The 21,690-nt window shown below is 40.8% G+C and overlaps 4 protein-coding genes and 2 non-coding genes across 6 annotated transcripts; 1 reads left to right on the top strand and 5 right to left on the bottom strand.

Annotated features, from left to right (window-relative positions):
• Positions 1 to 3,249: 3,249 nt before the first annotated feature.
• On the bottom strand, positions 3,250 to 3,320 carry LOC137952423 (small nucleolar RNA Z105). Its single transcript, XR_011112256.1, has one exon. It is a non-coding gene; the product is annotated as a small nucleolar RNA Z105 (small nucleolar RNA).
• Positions 3,321 to 3,418: 98 nt separating this feature from the next.
• On the bottom strand, positions 3,419 to 3,503 carry LOC137952433 (small nucleolar RNA SNOR75). Its single transcript, XR_011112266.1, has one exon. It is a non-coding gene; the product is annotated as a small nucleolar RNA SNOR75 (small nucleolar RNA).
• A 645-nt stretch (positions 3,504 to 4,148) lies between these two features.
• Positions 4,149 to 6,879, bottom strand: LOC137951557 (cold-regulated 413 plasma membrane protein 2-like). The gene is made up of 4 exons (XM_068798295.1): positions 6,567 to 6,879; positions 5,250 to 5,357; positions 5,098 to 5,168; positions 4,149 to 4,811 (listed from the first exon to the last, which is right to left on the bottom strand). Exons 1-4 carry the CDS (start codon positions 6,740 to 6,742, stop codon positions 4,558 to 4,560), a joined length of 609 nt encoding a protein of 202 aa, XP_068654396.1. The 5' UTR covers positions 6,743 to 6,879; the 3' UTR covers positions 4,149 to 4,557.
• Positions 6,880 to 7,345: 466 nt separating this feature from the next.
• LOC137951637 (pentatricopeptide repeat-containing protein At4g32450, mitochondrial-like) lies at positions 7,346 to 10,193 on the top strand. The gene has a single exon (XM_068798440.1). The coding sequence runs from the start codon at positions 7,435 to 7,437 to the stop codon at positions 9,856 to 9,858; it is 2,424 nt and encodes an 807-aa protein (XP_068654541.1). The 5' UTR covers positions 7,346 to 7,434; the 3' UTR covers positions 9,859 to 10,193.
• A 1,097-nt stretch (positions 10,194 to 11,290) lies between these two features.
• LOC137951770 (BTB/POZ domain-containing protein At5g66560-like) lies at positions 11,291 to 14,625 on the bottom strand. Its single transcript, XM_068798663.1, has 4 exons — positions 14,048 to 14,625; positions 13,904 to 13,973; positions 12,517 to 13,806; positions 11,291 to 12,167 (listed from the first exon to the last, which is right to left on the bottom strand). The coding sequence occupies exons 1-4, from the start codon at positions 14,083 to 14,085 to the stop codon at positions 11,601 to 11,603; spliced, it is 1,965 nt and encodes a 654-aa protein (XP_068654764.1). The 5' UTR covers positions 14,086 to 14,625; the 3' UTR covers positions 11,291 to 11,600.
• Positions 14,626 to 16,989: 2,364 nt separating this feature from the next.
• Positions 16,990 to 21,576, bottom strand: LOC137951563 (uncharacterized). Its single transcript, XM_068798304.1, has 6 exons — positions 21,196 to 21,576; positions 20,275 to 20,597; positions 19,509 to 19,697; positions 19,327 to 19,417; positions 17,583 to 17,856; positions 16,990 to 17,484 (listed from the first exon to the last, which is right to left on the bottom strand). The coding sequence occupies exons 1-6, from the start codon at positions 21,504 to 21,506 to the stop codon at positions 17,203 to 17,205; spliced, it is 1,470 nt and encodes a 489-aa protein (XP_068654405.1). The 5' UTR covers positions 21,507 to 21,576; the 3' UTR covers positions 16,990 to 17,202.
• Between the last annotated feature and the right edge of the window lie 114 nt (positions 21,577 to 21,690).

The raw sequence follows: 21,690 nt of genomic DNA, 5'->3' as shown, positions 1-21,690 counted from the left end.
CTCTTTTTCTTTTTATGAAAGCGCAGAAAGAACTTTGAAATTTTGCAACAAAACAAAGCAGACCTTGAGATGGAAAAGACCGAAAAAATTAGATCCAGAGATCAGTACTCCTTCCTTTCCTTTAACCTCTTTCGAGCTCACGAAGAACATATAGATTCCTAAGCCAAAGATAAGCATGGCAGTTCCTACCAGGAACATATCTGCAAAAGTTAAACATCATCACTCGCCATCAAATAACAGGCCCTGAAAATCGCTTGAAGATTAAAGATAAAACTAAACTAAGAAAGAAAAGGAATATTGTATCTTGTTACCTAAGGCTTCAATTAGTAGCTTTACTACCTCTCCTTCTTCCGATCTCTGCCATGTAGAACGGAATGATTCTAGAACGAGAAAGCAACCCTGCAAACAAAACCAAAAGAAACCAAGAGTACTGTTCATGAAATGAACTATATACGTATATAATCTCTCTGAAACATTGAACTATGGTTATCCATCGAAATTGCACATTACCTCGACAAAGCACAAAATGGAGCCCATCAAGGATCCTGCCACGGAAAATAAGGTGAAGAACCGGCAATTGATTATTCCCTGCAGTGTAAAGAAGAGAAAAACAAGGCCAGAGAATCAGGAAGATTCCAAGATTGATCCTTTCCTTTTCCTCTAATTTCCTAACTTTTTTCATTTTATTTTTGTAACTTTTCAAACAAGGTTTCTTCTCTCTTGTTTTTTTCTAGTTCTTTTCTGTTGTCTGAATCTGTTCTCTTCATTTCTCGCATTAAGAGAGAAGCAGATCATACAGCAGAAACGACGAAAAAATTCAGAGTTCCAGAAGGAAAATTCCTTAGTGGACGATAAAAACAAACAATAAAAAAGGTCGACGATAAATGGAACGTACTCGTTCAATGTGCACCTCCGCCTGCTTCCGAGACATCCCCCACGACTTGCTCCTCTCCACTGCCCGACGAAACATCTTCCTGGCCATGGAAGAAAACTCAGAAACAAGAAAACCAACGTCAACAACTCCCGTCCTCGCCGTCTCCGTATCAGAAACAACGTTGACTGAAAGCACCGCCCTTGGCACTCGGGCCTTGCAACTCTCTCCTTCTTTGTTCCTCATCGTCGGTCCGCGACGACGACAGAAGCTCACAGAACGGCCCCGACACGAACTACGGAAGGAAACCAAGTCTTCCGTGTCCACAGGCCTGCATGCGCGCAGCATCCTTCCGCTGACGACCGCCATTGCTGCCAAAGCAAGGTTGTACCGTTCATTAATTCTGTTTCAGCTGAAGCTGGCGAACTTATATATACGTGTAGAGCGAGGGAGAAGGCGAGGAAGATTCGACGAATAATGGCGGGAGGTCCGGTCTGCGTGTTTGATTTGAAGCGGCGATTTTGAACAGGGATTTGGCGTGGGGTGAAGAAAGGCGGAGGCGTGTGGGACCAGAAAGGAAGAAAGCCGCACACGTGGAAGCAATTCGGGAACGATTTGAACTGTAGCTTTTTCGTCACGCGAAGAAGTTGGAGCCGTTGGTGAGGGGGGATGGACTCGTCTACTTGTCGGCTGTGCACGTGCGAAAATAGACGGACGAGACTTGAAACCTTCGACCAGTGAAAACAAACGTTCCAAACTTGAAATTCGCCCCCGTATCCCGTTTGGATCGCGAATCTGGCCGGAGAGTGATTTTCTCGTTCACCGACCGAGTTGCCTCCTGATTCAACCAAGTAGACCAGATCTTGAACTGATCGAGCCATGTCCATGGTGGGACCACAGGATGTCATTGCCACCCCACGATTGGCTTCTAATTTATATTAGGTAAAACTATTCGAGTTTGCCTTGAAAATTTTTCAATTTTTATTTGAGTTTGACTGAGTTTAAACTTGAAATAAGGCTTATTGAGTATAACAAGCTCATCTGAGTCAACTCATTAAAATAATTTTTTTTTATGAAAATATCTGTTTGTTCTTTCTTTTAGGTCTATTAAGCCAGTTATTATACATTAGTGTATTCTATTACAAGGTTTTAGTCATGAACTCAAACTTTCAAATTTTTTAATTCGAATTCAATCAAATTTTAGGCTTGAAGTTGAGCATGCAAATTGAAGTTTAGCTCGACTCATGCAACCCCTAGCCTTAATTTATCATTAAATAAATGTATAAAATACTAAGTCATATCTATAAGCCAATCACAAAAAAGTCAATCTATATCTTTAGTAATATTGATTGTTTATATTTACTAATTAAAAATTATATTTAATATTTGTTAATATTATATACCGTTAAATATTTACTACAATATGATTATAATTTAGTAACTTGAGTATAATATCAATTTAGTATAAGTAACTCAATTTAATTTAATTTTTTATTGATATCTAATACTTATTGTTGGTATTTTATTAATCTACACCATTAAATAATAATTATTTAGTAAAATATTCATTTCCTTTAAGTCACTAAAAAATAACATGAAAAAGACTAAATAAAAAGAAGTTTTTAATAACATCATTTTATCATTAAATAAATGTATAAAATACTAAGTCATAATCTATTGCAAATAAAATGAACGATTAATGTTAAACATATAAATAATTTACAATAAAAACAGTGTATTATAATTGTTAATAAATAAAAAATTATACAGAATGAAACAAAATAATGTAACAATTTGTTGCAATTATAAAATGATTTTATAATGCAAAAAAATATAATTTTTACAATTACATCAATGAAATTGTATTTCTTATGCTCCAAATATGGTCTTGTTATGTTGAGGTGACACAAGTTTAAACAAGAAAAATTAAAATCTCGTACAGTGGGTATGGCCCTCTTTTTAGGATACCATCACGAATAATAGAAACATTTAAAATTTCAGCCTGGTCGCACCCAATCAATCGAATGAAACGCAGTTTGAAAGGAACTGAAGATTACAATTCCAGAAGATCTACGAAAGAATGAAAACCAGAAATGCGGCTCAAAAGTGCTTGAAAATGGTTCATAGGAGAACTTCCTCATTGTATGAGAGAAAATTTTTGCTTTCTCATCATCGCTGCATTTCATATAATCGAGAAATTTTGCATTTGTACGCACTAATGGCGATGCATAAACAGAAACGAAAAAAAAGGGAGAAAGAAAGGTAGGAAAGATTTAAACTAACGGAAACTTCATATAATCTAAAAAACAGCAGAAGGTTCATATGATCGACCGACGGATAAACAAAGCAAAAACAAGGTGTCGCAAAACGGCGAGCATTCAGAATGAGTATGAGGATTCATTCGATCATGAAAACTCAGAAACATGTTAGTCTTTCATCATCATGCCGCGCCATAAACAGAACGAGCAAACACCTACAAACTCTCAAGAGAAAAAGATTGAAAAAAAAAAAAGAATCAGAAGTAAGAGGGAAGTGAAAAGGAAGGGCTTCTCTCAGACAAATGCCTCAATTCGTCGTCATGAGGAATGGATTTAAACCATCGGACTCGTCATCATTTGCGTCTTCATTGAGAAACCTTCCGTCTCCTCTGGGATTTGATCGATCCTCAAAAGAGGGGAAATAAAATAAAACTGATGATGATTGCAGAGAAAAGAATTGGGGTTGGGGCCAATGCGGCCATCAGAGGCGGAATTTTTATGCAGTTGGATGAGTGCGGAACAGCTGCCAACTTAGACTGCTACGTTGTCTATTTATCAAGGAGCGTTGAGGTCAGTGTTAGGGTTAGGGTTAGGGTTGCATGCAACAAACTTGATTGATGAAATTACTTACATACCCTTATTTTGGATCATAACTTGGGAGGGGACACTCTTGGATTGAATCGGTCGGTTGAACCGAGTTGAATTAGGATGATCACTCGGGCCATTTATCCTCGAACTACAATCCCTTCTCTAATCCAAGTTATGCATTTCAGAGAATATGTTCATGTCCCGAAAGAATCATCCCATATTTTTAGAATCTGAAGATGAGATTAATGATCTGAACAAGTTAATTTATCTCGGGCAACGTCTCAGATATTTTTTTTTTAGCTGCCAGAAACGATTTGTGGCATTTGAATACCCTTTGATCCATTAGAACTGTTTATAGTTTTGTAAAAACTGAAAGAGGTTTATGTGAATCTGTGACATTAAGTAGATTTTCAGTACTGAACAGCTAGGCCTTATTTGAACCAACAACACAGTGATCATACCAGAATTCATTTGAAAGTTTGAAAAGAACAAATGAGTTTGTTCTTTTCATCAAATCCACAACCTAGAACAACAACTGCCAATAACAGAAACTCACAGATACAAAGAGCTGCACCAGGCTCGGGCTCCCACCTACTTGGCCATAAGTCGTAGTACAAATGAGCCAAGACAACCTGCTACACACTAATTGCATCACCCTCAGATTACCTTCACTCACACTGACAGAACACTCCCATGCTACTTATATTATTAGAACCACCACTAAAGCAAGCTTCCTGATCTTCAATAATGAATCGTTACAAGGCAGCAGCACTTCTGCAGTCTTGCTGAAACAACTAGGTAGAAGAACCAAGTCCCCGTACATCTTGCCAAAATTAGAGTCTACAGGAAGTGAAGTACAAGACGCCAGACGGGGTAGACGAGCAGAAGGATGATACCGATGGTGTTGGAGATACCATGACTCTGAGTGAACGAGTTTCTGAACCCACCTGATGCCCTGATATGTTCTTGCAGTAAGTAACAGCCGATGATCAGACAGATCAGCACCCCCACCCAACTGTCCCTCACGGTGTGGGCAAAGAAGTTTGGAGCAACCACCAGTAAAAGAATCAATGATCCCGGCATCTCCAGCCAGTCTGCACCCATACACCATAGCTGAGGTCAGGAGATAACAATAGAAGACCTTGTCCAGTAAATGTTTAAGATAACAGAGGATCAGAGGAACCACAAATTGCACAACAAGGTAATATATGATCATAAAATACAGAAACCCTGTCCCCTGGTTAAGTGCACCAAGCCTCAAGTGCAAACTCAGGAGGGTTGGATCTTCAGGTCACATGACAGATGACTCCAATGGAGCAACTGCTGTTTCAGAATGTATTGATGATCAGCAGAGGATGATGAGCAACATAGAATCAGTACCTGGGTAATGTCGAGGAAAGAAAAGCCTTAGTACAACACCAATGACAGAAACCCATTTCCCGAACTCTCCCCTGCAAAAGAAACCATGATTTCTTAGTTCACATTATGAATTGGGTTTGCAGAAGGCACTCTATGCAGGATTTTTTAGTCACCTCAATAAATTAAAAATCAGAGAAGGGAGACTCAAGAAAATGTAAGGGATCAAGAGGGCGGTCAGCATGTTCGTCCTCCAGTTTGTGCGGTCCAAGATCAACAAGTATCTGCAATCATCATATAACCAAAATATAACTATTAACAACTCTTATAATGTTATCAAGCAGTAAAAACTTAGATTCTTTAAACCCAAAACATACAAGTGTTTTTACAAATCCACATTACACAGGAATGAAACAAAAGCAGACAACATAAACAGACTTTTAAGGAAACATAAAATATGGCCTTTCTGTTTCCTGTTCTTGTTTGAATTGCTATTTTTTTCTTTAGAAAGAAGGGTGGTAAATGGTTTGATAAGACGAGATCAAGCGAGGACTGCAACACAACAAGTAGCTGTTTTTATATTCAGCAGACAAAATTGAGGTGATGAATGCAAAGTGGACTTCAATTCCCACAACAGGATAACATCAATTTCCAAGGTTTATCACAAGCATAAATATGAATTCGCACAGAAGGAGATATCCCCATATACATCAGCTTGCAGAAAAGCTGAAAGAAATCAAACACCATCTTGCTCGATATGAGTGATCCATAAGCAGGACAAAATAATAAAGAATTTTTGCAATTTCACACATATTTGGCCGACTGGCCTAAGCCAGAACGAAAACCAAAAGGACACATATATTACTTGGGAAGAAGCGATGAACCAGAGATGTGAACCAGATCTTCAACAAAGATGAGACAGCCGATAAATCTCAACGTTAACCAAACTCTTAAGTGTTAAAAGTTCAACATTTGTGGGTGAAAAGTAAATCTACAGAAAATTAAACTTGCAAAAGTAAAAAACAAACGAGCTACCTATGTTCCATAAAATTAGCGCTGAGATGAAAACTAAAACTTCAGTAAGATAAAAGGAGCATCTTCAATTGAGAATTCCAGTCTGAAAATCCATATAACTGTTGAATCTATGGGAGACACAAAAAGAACGAGCCAAGGAAAGGCTTTCAAAGTACAAGTAATCTGAACGGAAAATTCTCCATTAACAACATGCAAACTCACCAGAAAATAAAAATTCAGTATAGTAAGTAAGCTTTAGGAATATTAGATTAAAAAGCACCGTAAAGTAACATCCATCCAACAAAAACAGCAGAACATTGGGTAAAATCCTTGGAAAAAAATGCCCAAAAGAAACACAAATAGAACAGATGCGGCCAAATTCAAGCAGTCAGAACTCTTTAAATACACCGAAACAGAGGATCTTAAGAGCAAATAACAAAAAGAAAAAGAAAGCCAAAAGGGGAGAAGTCAACACTCACATTGCTGCAAAGGAAGCAAACCATTTGAGAAAACTAGTCCCAAATCCTAGACCCCCAAGTAACATGGCATGGTTCGCAAGCTTCGTCGCCGCGACCTTGAGGTCCCTAAGATCCGATTGGATGAGCTGAGTGTTGCTCTGGTCCGTTTTCATCGCCAGGTACCCGAGCTTCCCCATCTTTACCGGCGCGCCTTCTACCAGGATCGAGATACAAACAACCAATCACTGGAGCGAGCAAGAGAGAAAAGAATCAAGATTTTGGATCCTCCCCGAATTGGGTCTCTGGGATTTTAAACGCAATGATGTCTCGACTGTAATAATGAGGGAGAGAGAGAAGAGAAGCAGAGGGATATACAGTGGCCAGTGGAAAGAAGAGGTAGACACGTGGAAGCGACGTGGAGAAGGGACAACGAAGTGTCGCGTTTCACCAGCGTTTACTGGTTCTCTGCTTACCGATTCTTTACCCGAACTTCCGCTATCTTCCAAAGAAGCAACTAGATGAAATCGGACCTTAGCGTACGTGTACTTAATTTTTTATTTAACTATCAGAATTGAATTAAGTAACTTAAAAATTATTTTTTTATTCCACACATAAATAATTAATATAATATTATTATAAATATAACGAGGTTAATATCACTGGGCCCCCCGTCCAAAGTTGTCAAAAAAAAATCTGCAAATGTCACTGATACGGATCCTTTATCGACCGATACTGACCGATATGTACTCACTCGTATTCAAAACTTTTGGAGTTCATTGTTGGCCCGTGGGGTTCAGGGTTTTGGCCTTTTGGGAAGACAGCCTCCGCTTGCAGCTACCCTGGGTCTCAGGCATTCCGGTGCGGTTCTTTCTGCAATCACCTATCTATAATGAACAAGAGGAGGACCGCATTTCTCACCATCAAATCGATTGCAGCCTTCACGGTAAGATCTTCTCCGTGGTGTAGTTTTATCTCATATAGTCCCAGGAACTCCTGTTCCTCCCACTTTGCCAAAACCCTAAATTTATCCAGAACCCTCAGCACTGCTGCTGAGAGAGCTGACTCTCATGTTGAGAATCCCTCTCCAGCAAATAACTCGTATGCGTTTCAAGTAGATTATCGGCAGAACGCTGATTTATCGTCTAGGGAGGATCTCAATCATAATATTGATGGCGGTTATAGAGAACATATCAGACGGTTTGATCGCGCAGACGAGCTCCACGGTCGAAGCCCTCCAAATTTTCGAACCGATTCGAGTGGGCTTTACGGAGAAAACGATAGACACGTCTATGGTCAACAGTATTCATCCGGGTTTAGGAGAGAAAATTTAAGAGAGGTACCACCGAATGCCGATGGGTTGAGTGGAGGAAACAGTAGACAAGAATTTCAGCCGTGGCCGTCACCGTCTAACAGAGGAGACCTAACTGTAAACCCTGCTGGGTTTTTGGGAAGCTCCAGTAGTTCTTCTAGAGAGAATCCTAGAAACCTCTCGCAGTCTGCCGATGGAACTTATGGATCAAGTTCTGCAGATTCTTTTCAGAACTCAAATACTTCTTATGGAAGAAATCCCACTGAGACACTGCAATCTTCAAATGGGTATTACAAAGAAAATTTTGTGAATGTTCCTCATAATTTTAATGGAGACTGTGGTGTAAATTCTCAAGTTCTTAATCAAAGGTCTAATACGAACACAACTGGAAGTCCTGCTTATAGTCATTTATCCCCGACCAGCCATAACGGTATAAATGCCAGAGAGGCCTATCAGAGTAATTTGGCAGAAGCAAATGTCACGGGAATTCAAGCGAATCAAAATAGCAGGTACATGCTACATTCAACCCAGTTACAACAGAGCTCGAATTATTACATGGGAAATCAAAGACATACACCAAACCAACCTGCACAGTACTGTAATGAAAATCTTGTGCAGCATCCAGTTGGATCTTTCCAAGGGAACCTTGGAGTAACTGGGCAGAAACCCGATGGGTTATATGTACAGAACCCTGCAGAGGTACAGCAAGAGCCAAATGTTTTTCCTAGCCAAAATTCTTTTGGTTATGATGGGGAATTTGGTGCTTCTCAGATGCTGGAAGGTACTGAATCAAACAATGGAATGCCAGAAGCAGCTGAAACCAGGAAATCCATGGGAACAATAGAGGAACTTGACGAGTTGTGCAAGGAACGGAAAATGAAAGAAGCCGTTGAAGTTTTGGATCTTTTAGTAAAACAAGGCATCGCTCTTGATTTATCAAGATTTCTCCAGTTGATAGAAGCATGTGGTGACTCTCAATCTCCCGATGAAGCAAAGATTGTTCACGAACACATCATGCGGTCCATGCCACAAGTTGATGTTTGGGTTCATAATAGAGTTTTGGAAATGTACTGTAAGTGTGGTTCAATGGAAGATGCACGCCAGATGTTTGAGAACATGCCTGCAAGAAACTTGACTTCATGGGACAATTTAATAGCTGGCTTTGCAGCTAATGAACTTGGAGAGGAAGCTATTGATATCTTCACTCGATTCAAGCGGCTAGGACTAGTGCCTGATGGTAAGCTTTTTGTTGGGGTAATCTCTGCTTGCTGTGCTCTTAATGCAGTAGATGAGGGAATACTTCATTTTGAGTCGATGAGCAAGACATATGGCATCAGCCCAATGATGGAGCATTATGTTGCTATGGTGGAATTGTTTGGACAATCCGGGCATTTTGAAGAAGCTCTGGAATTTGTAGAGAAGATGCCAAGTGAACCAACAGTAGAGATTTGGGAAGCTTTGATGAATCTTTGTAGAGTGCATGGGTATGCAGAGCTAGGTGATCATTGTGCCAGTCTAGTGGAGTGCTTGGACTCTTCCAGGTTGTCAGAACAATCTAAGGCAGGTCTTTTAGCTGTAAACGCTTTGAAAGTCATGGTAGTGAAATCAAATAAAGAATTTTTGCAAGCTCAGAGCAGGATCAATAACTTCAGGGCCGGTCGTCCTGCGGAGACGGTTATGCAGGAGCAGCTGAGATGCCTGAATCGGCAGATGAAGGAGGCTGGTTACTTGCCTGATATCAGATCTGCTTTGCATGATGTGGATCAAGAGTCTAAAGAGGAATGTTTGATGTACCACAGTGAAAAATTGGCCTTAGTCCACGGTTTCATGAACAGCCAATCTAGGCAAACAGTTCGGATCATTAAGAATCTTCGTATTTGTGTAGATTGTCACAATGCTCTCAAGATTATATCCAAGCTTTCAGGTCGACAAATCATCAACAGGGATATCAAGAGATACCACCACTTCAACGATGGCCGATGTTCATGCGGGGATTATTGGTAGGGAATGTGAAGTTATTCAATTTTGATTTGTTTACCAAAAGCTTTATTGATGACATTGCCTGCTTCAAGATTGCAAGAACTCAATTTTCATTTGAAGTCGTGGTTGGCCAGATATAGGACTCTATACTTCAATTATTTGGAGAGGTGGTTATGTACTTGTTCTTTTGTACCACTTCAAAACTTGAAACCAAGGCTGATTTATTATAGCATAGTTATATGAAGTCAATGATGTAGCTAAAGAAAGGGAAAACCTGCATTTCTCGATATTTGGTTGTATGTCCTCCTGTAATTTTGTTTTGCCTGAAATGCAACTGACAGGGTGTTATCCGTGGGCCACTGTCATCTGCCGTTGGAAGTTATGTTATCCTTTTATATCCGAAAGAACATAGTTTTTGGAATTTCTGCTAGTTATGTTATCTTTTGACATCTGAAAGAAGATAATTTCAGGAATTTCTACTGAATAAATTAGCTTCCTCTAATGGTTTTATGACCATAAACGTGAAGTTTATGTACACAATCGTTGTATTCGAAGATGATAGGACAACATTCTGCTAATTGTGGCTCAGGGTGGTGAGCAATAAGGCTCCAAAGTAAAAGGCTTGTACAGGCTGAACTGTTCGGGCAATAAAAAATTCTGCTTGAAGCCATATAGTGCGAGAAGTTCATCTGCATAGCGTTCACCTAAAAAGAGGAGATGATATCTTAGATTTGATTGCTCTATGCCATGTATTCAAAATTCAAACAAAAATATAAGCGTGTTAAGCATTTTGATCGGTCTTTGTTGTCATATGATCAGTTCTAGCGACTCTTTTAGCACTCAACCACCTCTTCTGACTGAAGTAGTTCGCTTACAAGAGGCTTTTAAATTTTGGTATCCTCACAGCCTCTATCTACTTGGAAGAGGGAAGGAATCTTCCAACAGCATTTAATATCCTTACTGTAATAGCACGGAGGGCGCAGGCAAACCATAACTGATCAGGATGTGAAACCGCTGGGAGAGAGAGAGAGAGAGATTGCGTATGGTTGTCTTTCCTCTCTCCTGAACCATCTCATTTACTCCTGTCTATTTACGTAAGATTAGATCACAGGCCACTGATCTTAATGGCGTTTCTGCAACGGCAAACTTTCCGCACATTCTACTATTGGCTGGTTTCCCCTTTCGTATTTCCCAATGATAATGGGGCTCCGCTTTCCTTACAAATCTCAGTCATGGATCATTACTTTGTCCCCCCTATCTGCTCTTTTAAAACTTAAAAATGGCTCCTCATTTTTTTTCAAGCCTGTCCGTTGCTCTTGCTCTAACAAGAGATTATTACTTCAGGGACGCAGCGCTTGTCCGCTATAATGTCACACTGGTGAACGTGTGCGGCCTACGGGAACGTACAGTGCTGACAACTAAGGCTGAAGCAATCTGGGCAATTCAGAATTTCAGATAAAGAAAAAGAGCAAATGGCATCTGATTTACGTTTCTGGCTCGTCTTTTTCATCGAACTTACATAGGTTTTCTCTTCCTTTGCTTTCGCTTACAAAGGGTCGGGGGTTTTTTCTCTACTAATTTTTCTGGTTTTTCATTTCCTACAATTTTGCTCCCAAATGGTCGTGTCTTTTTGTCTGTAAAACTGAGATAATATAATAATCAATTCCCTCCTCGCCCCCAATATTTCTAAGAACGAAATCGTGGAATTATAGGGAACAATGAATGATGCCAAGAAGATATAGTACAGAGGAGAAGAAACGGAGAATTTATAACTTCTCCTCTTGCAGCCGCGTCTGCTGTTGCCCTTGCTTTCCTCCTCTCCTAGTTTCCATCACCGTGCGCTCTTGCGAGTCGCAGACTTGGGTCCTGAACTTACACCCGAACTTTCTGGTGAACGAGCTCCATCCTCCTGCCGCCGTGGCCATCGACGACTTATCGATCTTCTCTATTGCCTTCCTCATGGTCGAGCACTCCCGTTCCAGCTCGTTCACGCGCGACCTCATGCTGTCCATGTCCAGCCGCAGCACCTGGTTCTCCCGTGTCGCCGACCGCCAAACGCCCCCCTCCGGAGCCCCCACCACTGTCGGGGTGCTGTCGCCTTCCAAGCGAGACGGCCGCGCCGAGTCCGGCATGGCTGCGACGTCCGCCGCGAGGAGGGAACCGGCGATGGCGTGCCGGAGCTGAAGCTGCTCGAAGAAAAGGACCTGCACCACCGCGCGCAGCGGTAGCCGCTCGTTCTGCGCGGCATGAGTGCACGCCTCCAGCGTCAGCTTCTGACAGTCCATTGCCCCGCACAGCTTCTCCCGTTCTTCCTCCGAAATCCACGGATGCGCCTGTGGGCAACACAATTACTATTTTACTCCTCTTGCACGAAATTTAGTATTTAGGTATGCAATTATATTATATAAAATGAAATAAAATTCCCTATTTCCTACATAGTTTTGCAAATGGTAACAAGAATAATTTGGTAAATATATAGTATACAAAATAATTTCGAAATTTAAAAATAATCCCATGAATCGAGAAAATTACTAATTTTTAAAAAACTGGACATTGTGAGCATTTATGAGGGCATTAAAGGCAAGAAAACATTGGACGATAGGAAGGGCATGCGAGGCATCAGATTTGCTCATCATTAAATAGCAATTGATATAATTAAGATTAATAATTACCAACACTAACCTTGAGGTAAACGTCGACGGCCCGGTACAGTCCATCGTCGAAGAGCCTGGCGTGAACGGGAAGCGCTACGGCGAGATTATAAAATTTCTCTGGCTTGAGATTCGCATCGGACGCGACCTCCGACAGGTATCCGTCGATCAGTTTCCCGACGAGGATGACCGGATTCACCGACGGCGAACGCGGTGCGTTGCCGCCTTCCGCTTGCTCGGTCTCTGGCGCAGTCGACCTTCCATCCAATCCTTCCAAGAAATACGCTAAAACCCTCTCCACGCAGTCCACGTCGTAGAGCGTCTCTATTAGGTAAGAGTAACTTGGCAGCAGGAGATCGTCCAAGGTCGCGAGCTCCAGCTGCGACGCGATTTTCTTCTCCAGAACGGTTTTAGAGCTCGGTGAAGCGTTCAGTATGTTGGCTGTTTTGAGCAGTCCGAAGAGGAATCTGGTTGAGGAGGTCGAGCTTGATGTTCTGTTTAACGGTAGATTGGAAACTACTGTCTCTAGAAGCTCTCGCTGCTCGGCTTCGGAAGCGAGGGAGCTTGAGGAGTGTTTACGACTGGATCGGGATGAGAGTCCTGGGATGGATCTCTTGGCGTATGAGATTAGAGATCCTTCGATGATTTCTGAGCTGAGATCTCGAGCTTTCATGGCGGAAATGAGGCGTTTGTAGAGTGGTAGACTCAGGAGGGTCAAGTCTTCGAGCCAGGACTCGGCGGCGGACCCGGTTGGATTCTTGAGACGTGCGCCTGTGTCAATTCCGTTCCACAAAACCGCATTGGAGACCCGTGGATCGGACAACTTGTCGCTCACCGGCCAGCCGAAAAGCGAAGGATCCGACGAGGAAGCCCTCGCCGCGACCGAGTCGATGCATCGCTGTGCAATGCCTAGGGTTTCTGCCATTGGCATCAGCGCTTCGCAGGATTTTAGGGTTCTTACCGAGTCTATGATGCTTCGGAGAACGGATTGAGACAGGAACCTCTCGGTTTTGGAGATGAGATTGTCTTCGGAGAATTCCTCCGTCATTTCAAGGTACTCGCCGGCGCAGAGCAGCGGAGCGACATTTGTTGCCGTGAGGTCGATCTTCACGCCGTAACAGAATTTCGCGGCGGTTTCGAAGGTCTCGGAGCCGCCTGGGAAATCCGAAAGCGAAATGTAGAAGGGCTCTTCGACGACGACTTCTTCGTCTTCTTCTTGTACGGGCTCTGCGTCCGTGTTAGTGCCTCGTCGTTTCCCAGGGTTTCCTTCTTCCTCTGTAATTATCTTGTGAAGCTTCCTACTTTTGGACATTAAAGGAAACTGAAAACAGCATAAAAAAACACAGTTTTTTTAACATCCGAAAGGGAGTCGCATAAAAAAAAAAAAAAAGAGTACATAAATATAAGATTTCTCCTACCTTATGCAGGTGGAAAGTCATTTCCTCCACCTCTATTACAATGTCGCCTGGTAATCCCGTCGTACAAAACCTGCAAAATGAAACAAAACATGAGCAAACAGAACTCCCAATAAACAAGTCCCACGATTCTAGACAGATGCTTACCATGCTTGACCTTTAGAGCTTAGCTTCTCCGTCGACATTTTCTCCGAAAACAAAATTCTTACACTATGGGAAAGCAACTGGTATTCAGAATCAGAAACTGAGGTCGAAAGAATACAAACTCCTCCGAGTTCGGCACTGTTCGTTCTTCATCAGAGTCCGAACAACACTCGTCAGTAAACTCCCGCTAAATATTTTTTGCTTTCCTTCCCTTTTCCCTCTTCCCTCTGCAGATCTGAAACTGTGACAGAAAAAAAGAAAAGAGAAAGCGGTGGCTCGACACAAAAACAAAAAAAAAAACGATTCCTAGAAATCTTTGGTTACTTTCTAGCAAGATAGTGCCCTCCGGAGAAGATAAATACTTAAAAGGCAGAGCCCGCGACGAGAGACACCGGGGCTTCTTTAAAGGAGCGATTCCCACCTCCAGATCAGACAAACAGCGTTTGAACAAAACAGACATGAAAAGCAGGTATTTATGATTTCCCAAAATTCTCTTCTATTTGAGTAAAATAACCGGCTTACATTACCATTACCTGAGAATCTTACTCTCTCTCTCTGCGACTCCCAGTCAATGGAAATCCATTTTTTTTAACTTGTGCTCCAAAGTACGCTGCGATATGCTTGCCAACTGGTTCTCTTCTTCTCCCCATCTCCAATTATTTAACTGCAAATTTCAATTTACGTTTTTGTTTACTTTATTGAAAATTGGGTCCTCCCACGTCATTACAGGCTTCGGTCCCTCATCAATGTCTTATCTACTCCGGCGCAAGGCATTTAAGGTATGGGTCAGTATTGAGCAGTGAGTAGTAAGTAGGCTGTGGCAGTTGTGTAACTTCCCAGGTTAGGGGAAACACGAAAAGACGAGGGAAAGGGCAGGGAGAAAAGACGAATTGATTTTTACAAAGGCGACCGAACCACTCCCTTTGTATTCTTATGGAGATTTGGTTTCCAAGGTAATCATCTCCTTTGACCCTGTAAATGAAGCTCTGTCTCTAATCATTCTCTTCTAACTACAAAGAAGATGGCTAACGTGACTTCCAGTCATAATAAGCGCAATGATCTCCTCTCCATTAATGAAAAGGAATATGTGGGTCTCCTTGCATCGTTTATTCATCCTTCGCCCGTTGGATAAAATGTCTGCGAGAGGTCATCTCTCAGGTATGTTTGTCAAAGTCACCACACTTTGGGACCGGTGTCAGCTTGGAGGGAGCGTAATAATTTCAGCTTCCTTCTCTATTTAATGAAAATTGAATTCTCTTCCTCCCTTCTCTGAACAAAAGAAACATTTTGAATTCTTCTCTTCATTGCGTACACACACACACACACATCTTTGTAGACTGGATCTTGGAATGGACGGTGATATCGAGGAAGGACAGCTCCTGGTTTCATACTGTTGGCAAATGAAATCAATTGGTTCAATTGGTAGGGAAGGAGGCCAGCGTGGTGGTGCGTTGAAAGGTACAAACAAATTGGCCCTGTCTCATCTACTGTTTTTTTTTTTTATGGGTGGCAAGTTAGAACAAACTTGTTCTATTATTTTTACCATGATGCGACGTGTTCATGACCGTTACCCTGTCATCATTCTGCTAATGTTTTGCTCGACCATGATAAGAGTATCTTGTGCAAGGTTCTGTAACAGAAGAGGTATGAACTGTTGCTCACTATAGAGAATAATATTTTATAATAAGTTTGTCTATGATATGAAATGAAGGAGAGATATGATATGAACTTTCCAAATATTAAGAACAAAGAAAGGAACATCTGTGTCAACGAGAATTGACACGTTATTACAAAACCCAGAAGACGTGATTGTATCAACCAGAGTTGATGACTATTACCATAGAAAACACTAGGAGTTTTATTCTATGGTATGATATGATATGATCTTGTCTAATATTAAGACTCGATTAACAAAAAAAAGGGAACATCTGTGTCAAAGACAATTTGACACGTTATTACAAAACCCACAAGACTTGATTGTATCAACCAGAGTTGATAACTAATTACCCTATCTTTTGATCCATGCTTCTTCAGTTTTTTGCTTCACCTGCAAGAGTTAGACAGAGATATCATCGAAAAGCAGTGAACCTTATCCCATGATGCAATAAGCGCAAATGGGATTAGAGAAAAACTTAGCTTAGATCCCCTAGTTGGATTGGGATTTATCAGTTCAGTAAGCCAGGAGAATAGAAAAGAGGGAGTGATTTACAGTACGAAATACTGACCTTCCTTGGCGGAGGATGTCCCTGGCTGTTTCTTCACCTGGTCTGTGTTTGATGCAGTAGATATCCCTGGCCACGATTTACACTGGCAATGCTTTCCTTCCTCGATGCTCCTGTAAACAGAGGCGACGTGTTTGCCGCATCCGTTCCAGGAATATTTCCCGCACCGCTTGCATTCGACCTTCATGCACATCTTTCTTCCTCTCTTCTCTCTCTGCTTTTACAGATGTTTAATGCAGATCCACCGAATCCTTATCCATTTCTCCTTTTTTGTATCCTTTGCCACTTTGATGTCATCGGCGCTTTTTCTTGTTTTAAATCACGTTTTTGGATCGTCTTTCTGGCAAGGTTATCCAGCCTCAACTTGAGATCTGACTCTTGAAAACTTCCCACAAAGCCTATTGGACTGCAGCCCAAAGTCTCGATATCATCCACGTTTGTTGTCCCTTATCGAGTCTTTAAGTTAGCGAGCGTCGGCAGTATCGTGTGTGCATTTTCCCATGCCGAGCAGAGAGAGGAAAGAGTCAATTCGCAGCAGGGTTTATCCAGTGAGATGAGGACGCAGTAGTCTCGAAGCTCAGTCGCGACAGGTTAGTTCACTAAAAACAAATCGACTGCTTTAAATCAAGAATACTAAATTTAGGACACAAGTAAAAGGTAGCCACATATTAGTACAAATGTTAGATCAATTGTAAAAAAAGGAAGAGCAAATGTAGGATGGTATGAGAGCAGCAAACGTACCCATCAACGCATGAACTAACAAATACATCTTGCACAATTAGATAGAATTCCAACTAAAATATCCAGTGCATAGTAACCGCTCACTGTCTACGCTACATGACATGACAATCCAACCACTGCGTCACCTTGTTTACTTAAAATTCTGCAGGGTCAACAAAATCTACAGAAACAGGACAATTTACTCTGCTGATTCGCTCACAATGCGGGCTTTTTTGGAGGAGGTTCTGCATTTATTGGCTTCAGATTCGCACGCTTAATACCTCTCCCGACCACACCAAGATCTGTGACAGTGCTGCCGCCAACACTACTATTAGCACCAGTAGCACCACTTAGAACATGGCCGACCTCTGATGAAGTTTGTGGACCTGCAGGACCCTTAGGTTCACCATTGCTATTATTAGACTTAGAACCAACAATTTGCATGATTTCTGAAAGTATCGATTTTGGGTTCTGTATAGCCTGCTGCAGGTCCTCATGCTGCATTTGCCCAAAAAAAAAAAAAAACACATTGATGTAAATCAAGAAACATAAAGCAATAGCAGAGGAATCAACGAGAAATTTCGGACATGTAGTACCTTCTTTTCCAGCTCATGTAGGAGTTCATTGAGTGTCTCTATTTCTTTTACTTTGGAAGCCAAAGGAGGCCCATCCACACCTTGATCATTTCCCAGATCAATCTCAGACGCTGGACCATTAACAGGTGCATTTGTAGTTGAACCAGACAGTTCGCTTGTTTCATTTTTCAGACGTCCTGCTCGGGCTCTGCAGATAGAAATTGCCTTCTCACAATATGGTAGAGCTTCATCGGTCCTGGAGGCCACCTCCAGCACCAAGCATATTCTAAAATTCCTGAAAGTTTCGAGTCAAGGACACTAACAAACAAACAAAAATTCTATTAACAATAATATTTTTAAATGAACAAAACAACAGAACAAAAATGATCATCAAATCTATTGACTGGAGTCCTCTTAGTCACAGAAGTTCTCTCTTAGAGAGCAAAAACAAGGATAAAATGCAACACCATAGATGGTGTGGAAGGGTGGACCAGAAAAGGAAAACTACAACAAACCAAGAAGTAAAACCTCCCTGAAACCCCTAGTTGAAATAGACAGGCCATATTGAATCCAACAGATATTTTCTCCAAAGAAAGACCATTTAAGCCACTCAGCTAACTGCTTTTCAGCTTAACCAGTCAATTCACAACATATGCAATACATGGAAAAAGAAACCAGAGAGTGCTCTCATGGCAGTAAAAAAGTAAAAGTTTATTGCTCTCTTGGCTTATAATTTGAGGATTTAGGGAATTGGCCCACAAAATTATTGAGTATGAGTCCAAACTCTTGAGGTAAGAATCATTCTCTTAAATTCATTAGGGAGATAAGCCCTATTAATTAGAGTTAACCTTCCATTTGGGAACACTTACTAGAAGAGATTCCAACTACTCAGCCACCAGAAACTCTGACCATGATGACTTTCCCACCTGGAATGATTTTCATCAACTGCACAACCTCCCCTTCAGTTTCAGGAAGCCTTTTACATTTAAGAAAAAAAAAGGAACTGGAGATATCAACATTTCTGTTTATTATTTTAAGGCACAGTCCTACAGAAGAGAAGCAAACTAATTTTAAATAACATTGTGAAAATAAAGAAATTTTGTGGGCAAGGAAACAGTTAATGTCTAGATAGTACAGTTGAATTCATGGCACATCCTAATAACCATGAATATATTAATCCTAGAAGTTCAAAACTGACATAGGAAAACAGGCAAATGTTGAATATATGCGGAGCCAAAAACTCAATCTGCACTTTAAACATACCAACTTTTTAGTTAGACAGAGCAATCAGAAGAAGATATGGAAGACCATATCCTCACACTTTGAAGTGCATCAACATACAGCTAAGAAGCCAATGCCTCTACATCGTTCCTTTTGTTCCTCCCTTCTAATTTGTTTATTTTATCATTTTCTGTTTTGCAATGTTAAACTTGCTCCAGCTTTCATTTAAGATAAATGAAATTAAAGAAAATCTAAAACTTATTTTTAGAAAATTTCCCTATCTTAAGGTTTTCGCAATGTTAAACTTGCTCAAACTTTAATGTAAGATAAATGAAACAAAAGAAAATTTAAAACTTATTTTTTTGAAAAAATCCCAATCTTAAGGTTATGATTTAAAATTTTGGTAGGCTTAAGGATCATCTTTGTATCAGGTATCACATCTTTCTGAGGCTGATGCCATCACAAGCAATGGAAACAAAAAAGTTTAGCAAAGCATTTCATAGTAACTTAGAACTGTATGGTTCAAAAGCATGTGAAGGGATACAATTCAGCTAAGTGGCGATCATCAGATTCAACCAGTCGTTGCAGCATTGAGAGAGCTTTTTGATAATCACTAAAGGAAGTCTCAATATCCTCTGCAAAATTAATATGCTCACCCGCATTAAATGAGTATACACCATCCACAACTATACATTCAAAGATCAACAACACCAAGAGGAAACGAACCTCGTTCCAGAGCAACCTCCCCCAGTGCAGACAAGATCTCCACTTTCATAATTGAATCTTCCGGCGCCTTCTCAGAAATTGCCCTAGCTACATCCAATAATTTCCATGCAAGGTCCAAATCAGATTCATCTTCATCAGCTTCTTCCAAGTCTTCATCTTCATCTTCCTCATCTTGGCTGCTGCCACCTGCTGCTCACCCACAAGAAAAGAGCAATCACAAAAAGGCCTTGGAGAGATTTATATATGGAGTGCAACAACATTTGGGATGAATTTGTTTTTCATACGTATGCAAGTAAGCAACCCACTGTCTGCTGAGAACTGTGACACTTGAAACATCTCACATTTGAAAATTTAATTTTTCAGTAAGAATAATTTTTATTAATTTTATGCAATATTAACCACACAACACCTCGCAAATATTAATATATTAATACATGATTTTACATCTTATCCAATCAGTGATTTAATAGCTAAAGCTTACTTTACCTATGCTTAACATAGCTCACTTCATATAAATTAATAATTACTTATTTTGCATGATCTCACATTGATATTGAAAGCATGGTTCATCTGATAGAATCCTTTATTTGATCAAGAACCACAGTGCAAAGATGATTCACGGGGAAGATAAGCTGTTGGATATCAAGGTAATGATCACCTTGACATTTATGCAGCAAATAGTAACTTGGATTTATAAAGCATATCTAGTCACAGGATTAATGAGCAATAACTTGGCTTTTTTAGCACAACATAAATAGTCACAAACCTTCTTCCGGTTCTGCCATGATGCGACTGGAAACACACTCTTGTTTGTCATCAGTGGCAGCAGGAGTTGAAGAACCCTCACCATTTTCCCCACTCTTCAGAGAGGCACTCTCTTCTTTACCATCAGCAGCAATAGGAGCAGCTGAACATTCACTGGTTTCCCCATTTGAAGTTTTATTTGAATCAATGTTTCCATTTTCAGATTCTTTCTTAGGTACATGCGCCAATGGGTCAGCTTCTTCCTGAGCCTTGTAAAGGAGTGTACGCCCATATTCATAATAAGCTTTGACACATTCTGGAGAAAGCTCACCATAATGTGCAACACTAGCCAAATAGAATAACATTGAGAAACCAGTATTTAGTTAACTCATTGTTTGGGGTAATAACCACAGTAACGGGGAAAAGAACAAAAGAGAAGTTCAACACATACAAAATCGTGTTCTCCTTATTTATGTGGTTGACAGTGGTAGTCACGAAAAATGTATAGCATGGGGAGAGTACAACTGGTACAGAAACTTCTTACGTTTATTATATTCTTGAAGCCAACTCTAGCAGGTGAATAAAATAAAACTAACTCTGAAGAATGCATGGCAATGGGAAAGGAATCAACTTTAAAAATAAAATAAAAATGAATTGGAGCAGATGGTAATGAGATGCTACTTTGCTCCTGACTTCACTACTAGCTCCACCAGCATTCTTCCGCATGCGACCCTTACTAGTTTCACTACTCCGTTCAACAGGAGAAAAAATGAAAATGTTAACATTTTCTGCTAACCTTTAGTCACTGCCAATCGATATCAATCTCGAGGTAACAATCAAAAGAACAACAGCAAAACAGAATCAAATAGAACAAATAAAGCTAATAGAATTGTAAAATCGAAACGTTAAAAAATAGACACCACCAAACAGAATAAACCCTAACCGTATTTCAACCGCACGACTCAGGCAATCGACCGCAGCAGCATAATCACCGGCCTTTCGAAGCCTCATTCCCTTTTCAATCAGCTCCCCAGCATAATGCAACATCTTTTCCTGATCGTCCCCGCGGGGAAGAGAACCCTCATCGCCACTCTCATCAGAACCCTCGCCATGTTCCTCAACAGCTTCGTCCTCCTCCGCTTCCGGAGCTGACATGTCGTCCTTCCCGCCTGACCTCACTTCCTTGGGCTGGATTTCCTGGGGTTCCAAAGCCGAGGACAACGCATTCGAAGCTTCTTCTTCTGAAGAAGCCATGGCTGTACGGCTTATTGGCGGAAAGAATGCTTTGAAATGCAATTCTTGACCGCCAATGGAGTGCTTTCTATAAAATTTATAGGAGAAAGGAAATGTACAAGATCCCACGGATCTTGTTAAATCTTTAACAGCAGCTTTCATGGATCAGACATTTTCTGATGCAATTACGACTCTACCCTTTCGC

This window comes from Aristolochia californica, unplaced genomic scaffold (genome assembly GCF_029961685.1).
Source record: "Aristolochia californica isolate CCGP_79_NKW_82.1479 unplaced genomic scaffold, dmAriCali1.0.hap1 SCAF_15, whole genome shotgun sequence".
Classification (NCBI taxonomy): Eukaryota; Viridiplantae; Streptophyta; class Magnoliopsida; order Piperales; family Aristolochiaceae; genus Aristolochia; species Aristolochia californica.
The sequence above is the reverse complement of the archived record's forward strand: the minus strand, read 5'-3'. Positions and strand labels throughout refer to the sequence as shown.

Coding starts and splice junctions, on each gene's coding strand:
- LOC137951557 (XM_068798295.1), bottom strand. CDS start 6,742: ATGGGGAAGCTCGGGTACCTGGCGATGAAAACGGACCAGAGCAACACT. Junction 5,358..6,566: donor TTTGCTTCCTTTGCAGCAAT/GTGAGTGTTGAC, acceptor TGATGATTGCAG/ATACTTGTTGATCTTGGACC. Junction 5,169..5,249: donor CTGATTTTTAATTTATTGAG/GTGACTAAAAAA, acceptor TTTCTTTTGCAG/GGGAGAGTTCGGGAAATGGG.
- LOC137951770 (XM_068798663.1), bottom strand. CDS start 14,085: ATGTCGACGGAGAAGCTAAGCTCTAAAGGTCAAGCATG. Junction 13,807..13,903: donor TGACTTTCCACCTGCATAAG/GTAGGAGAAATC, acceptor TGCTGTTTTCAG/TTTCCTTTAATGTCCAAAAG. Junction 12,168..12,516: donor CCGTCGACGTTTACCTCAAG/GTTAGTGTTGGT, acceptor TGTTGCCCACAG/GCGCATCCGTGGATTTCGGA.
- LOC137951563 (XM_068798304.1), bottom strand. CDS start 21,506: ATGGCTTCTTCAGAAGAAGAAGCTTCGAATGCGTTGTCCTCGGCTTTG. Junction 20,598..21,195: donor AGTCGTGCGGTTGAAATACG/GTTAGGGTTTAT, acceptor CTATTTGGCTAG/TGTTGCACATTATGGTGAGC. Junction 19,418..19,508: donor GGAGGTTGCTCTGGAACGAG/GTTCGTTTCCTC, acceptor TTAATTTTGCAG/AGGATATTGAGACTTCCTTT.
- LOC137951637 (XM_068798440.1), top strand. CDS start 7,435: ATGAACAAGAGGAGGACCGCATTTCTCACCATCAAATCGATTGCAGCC.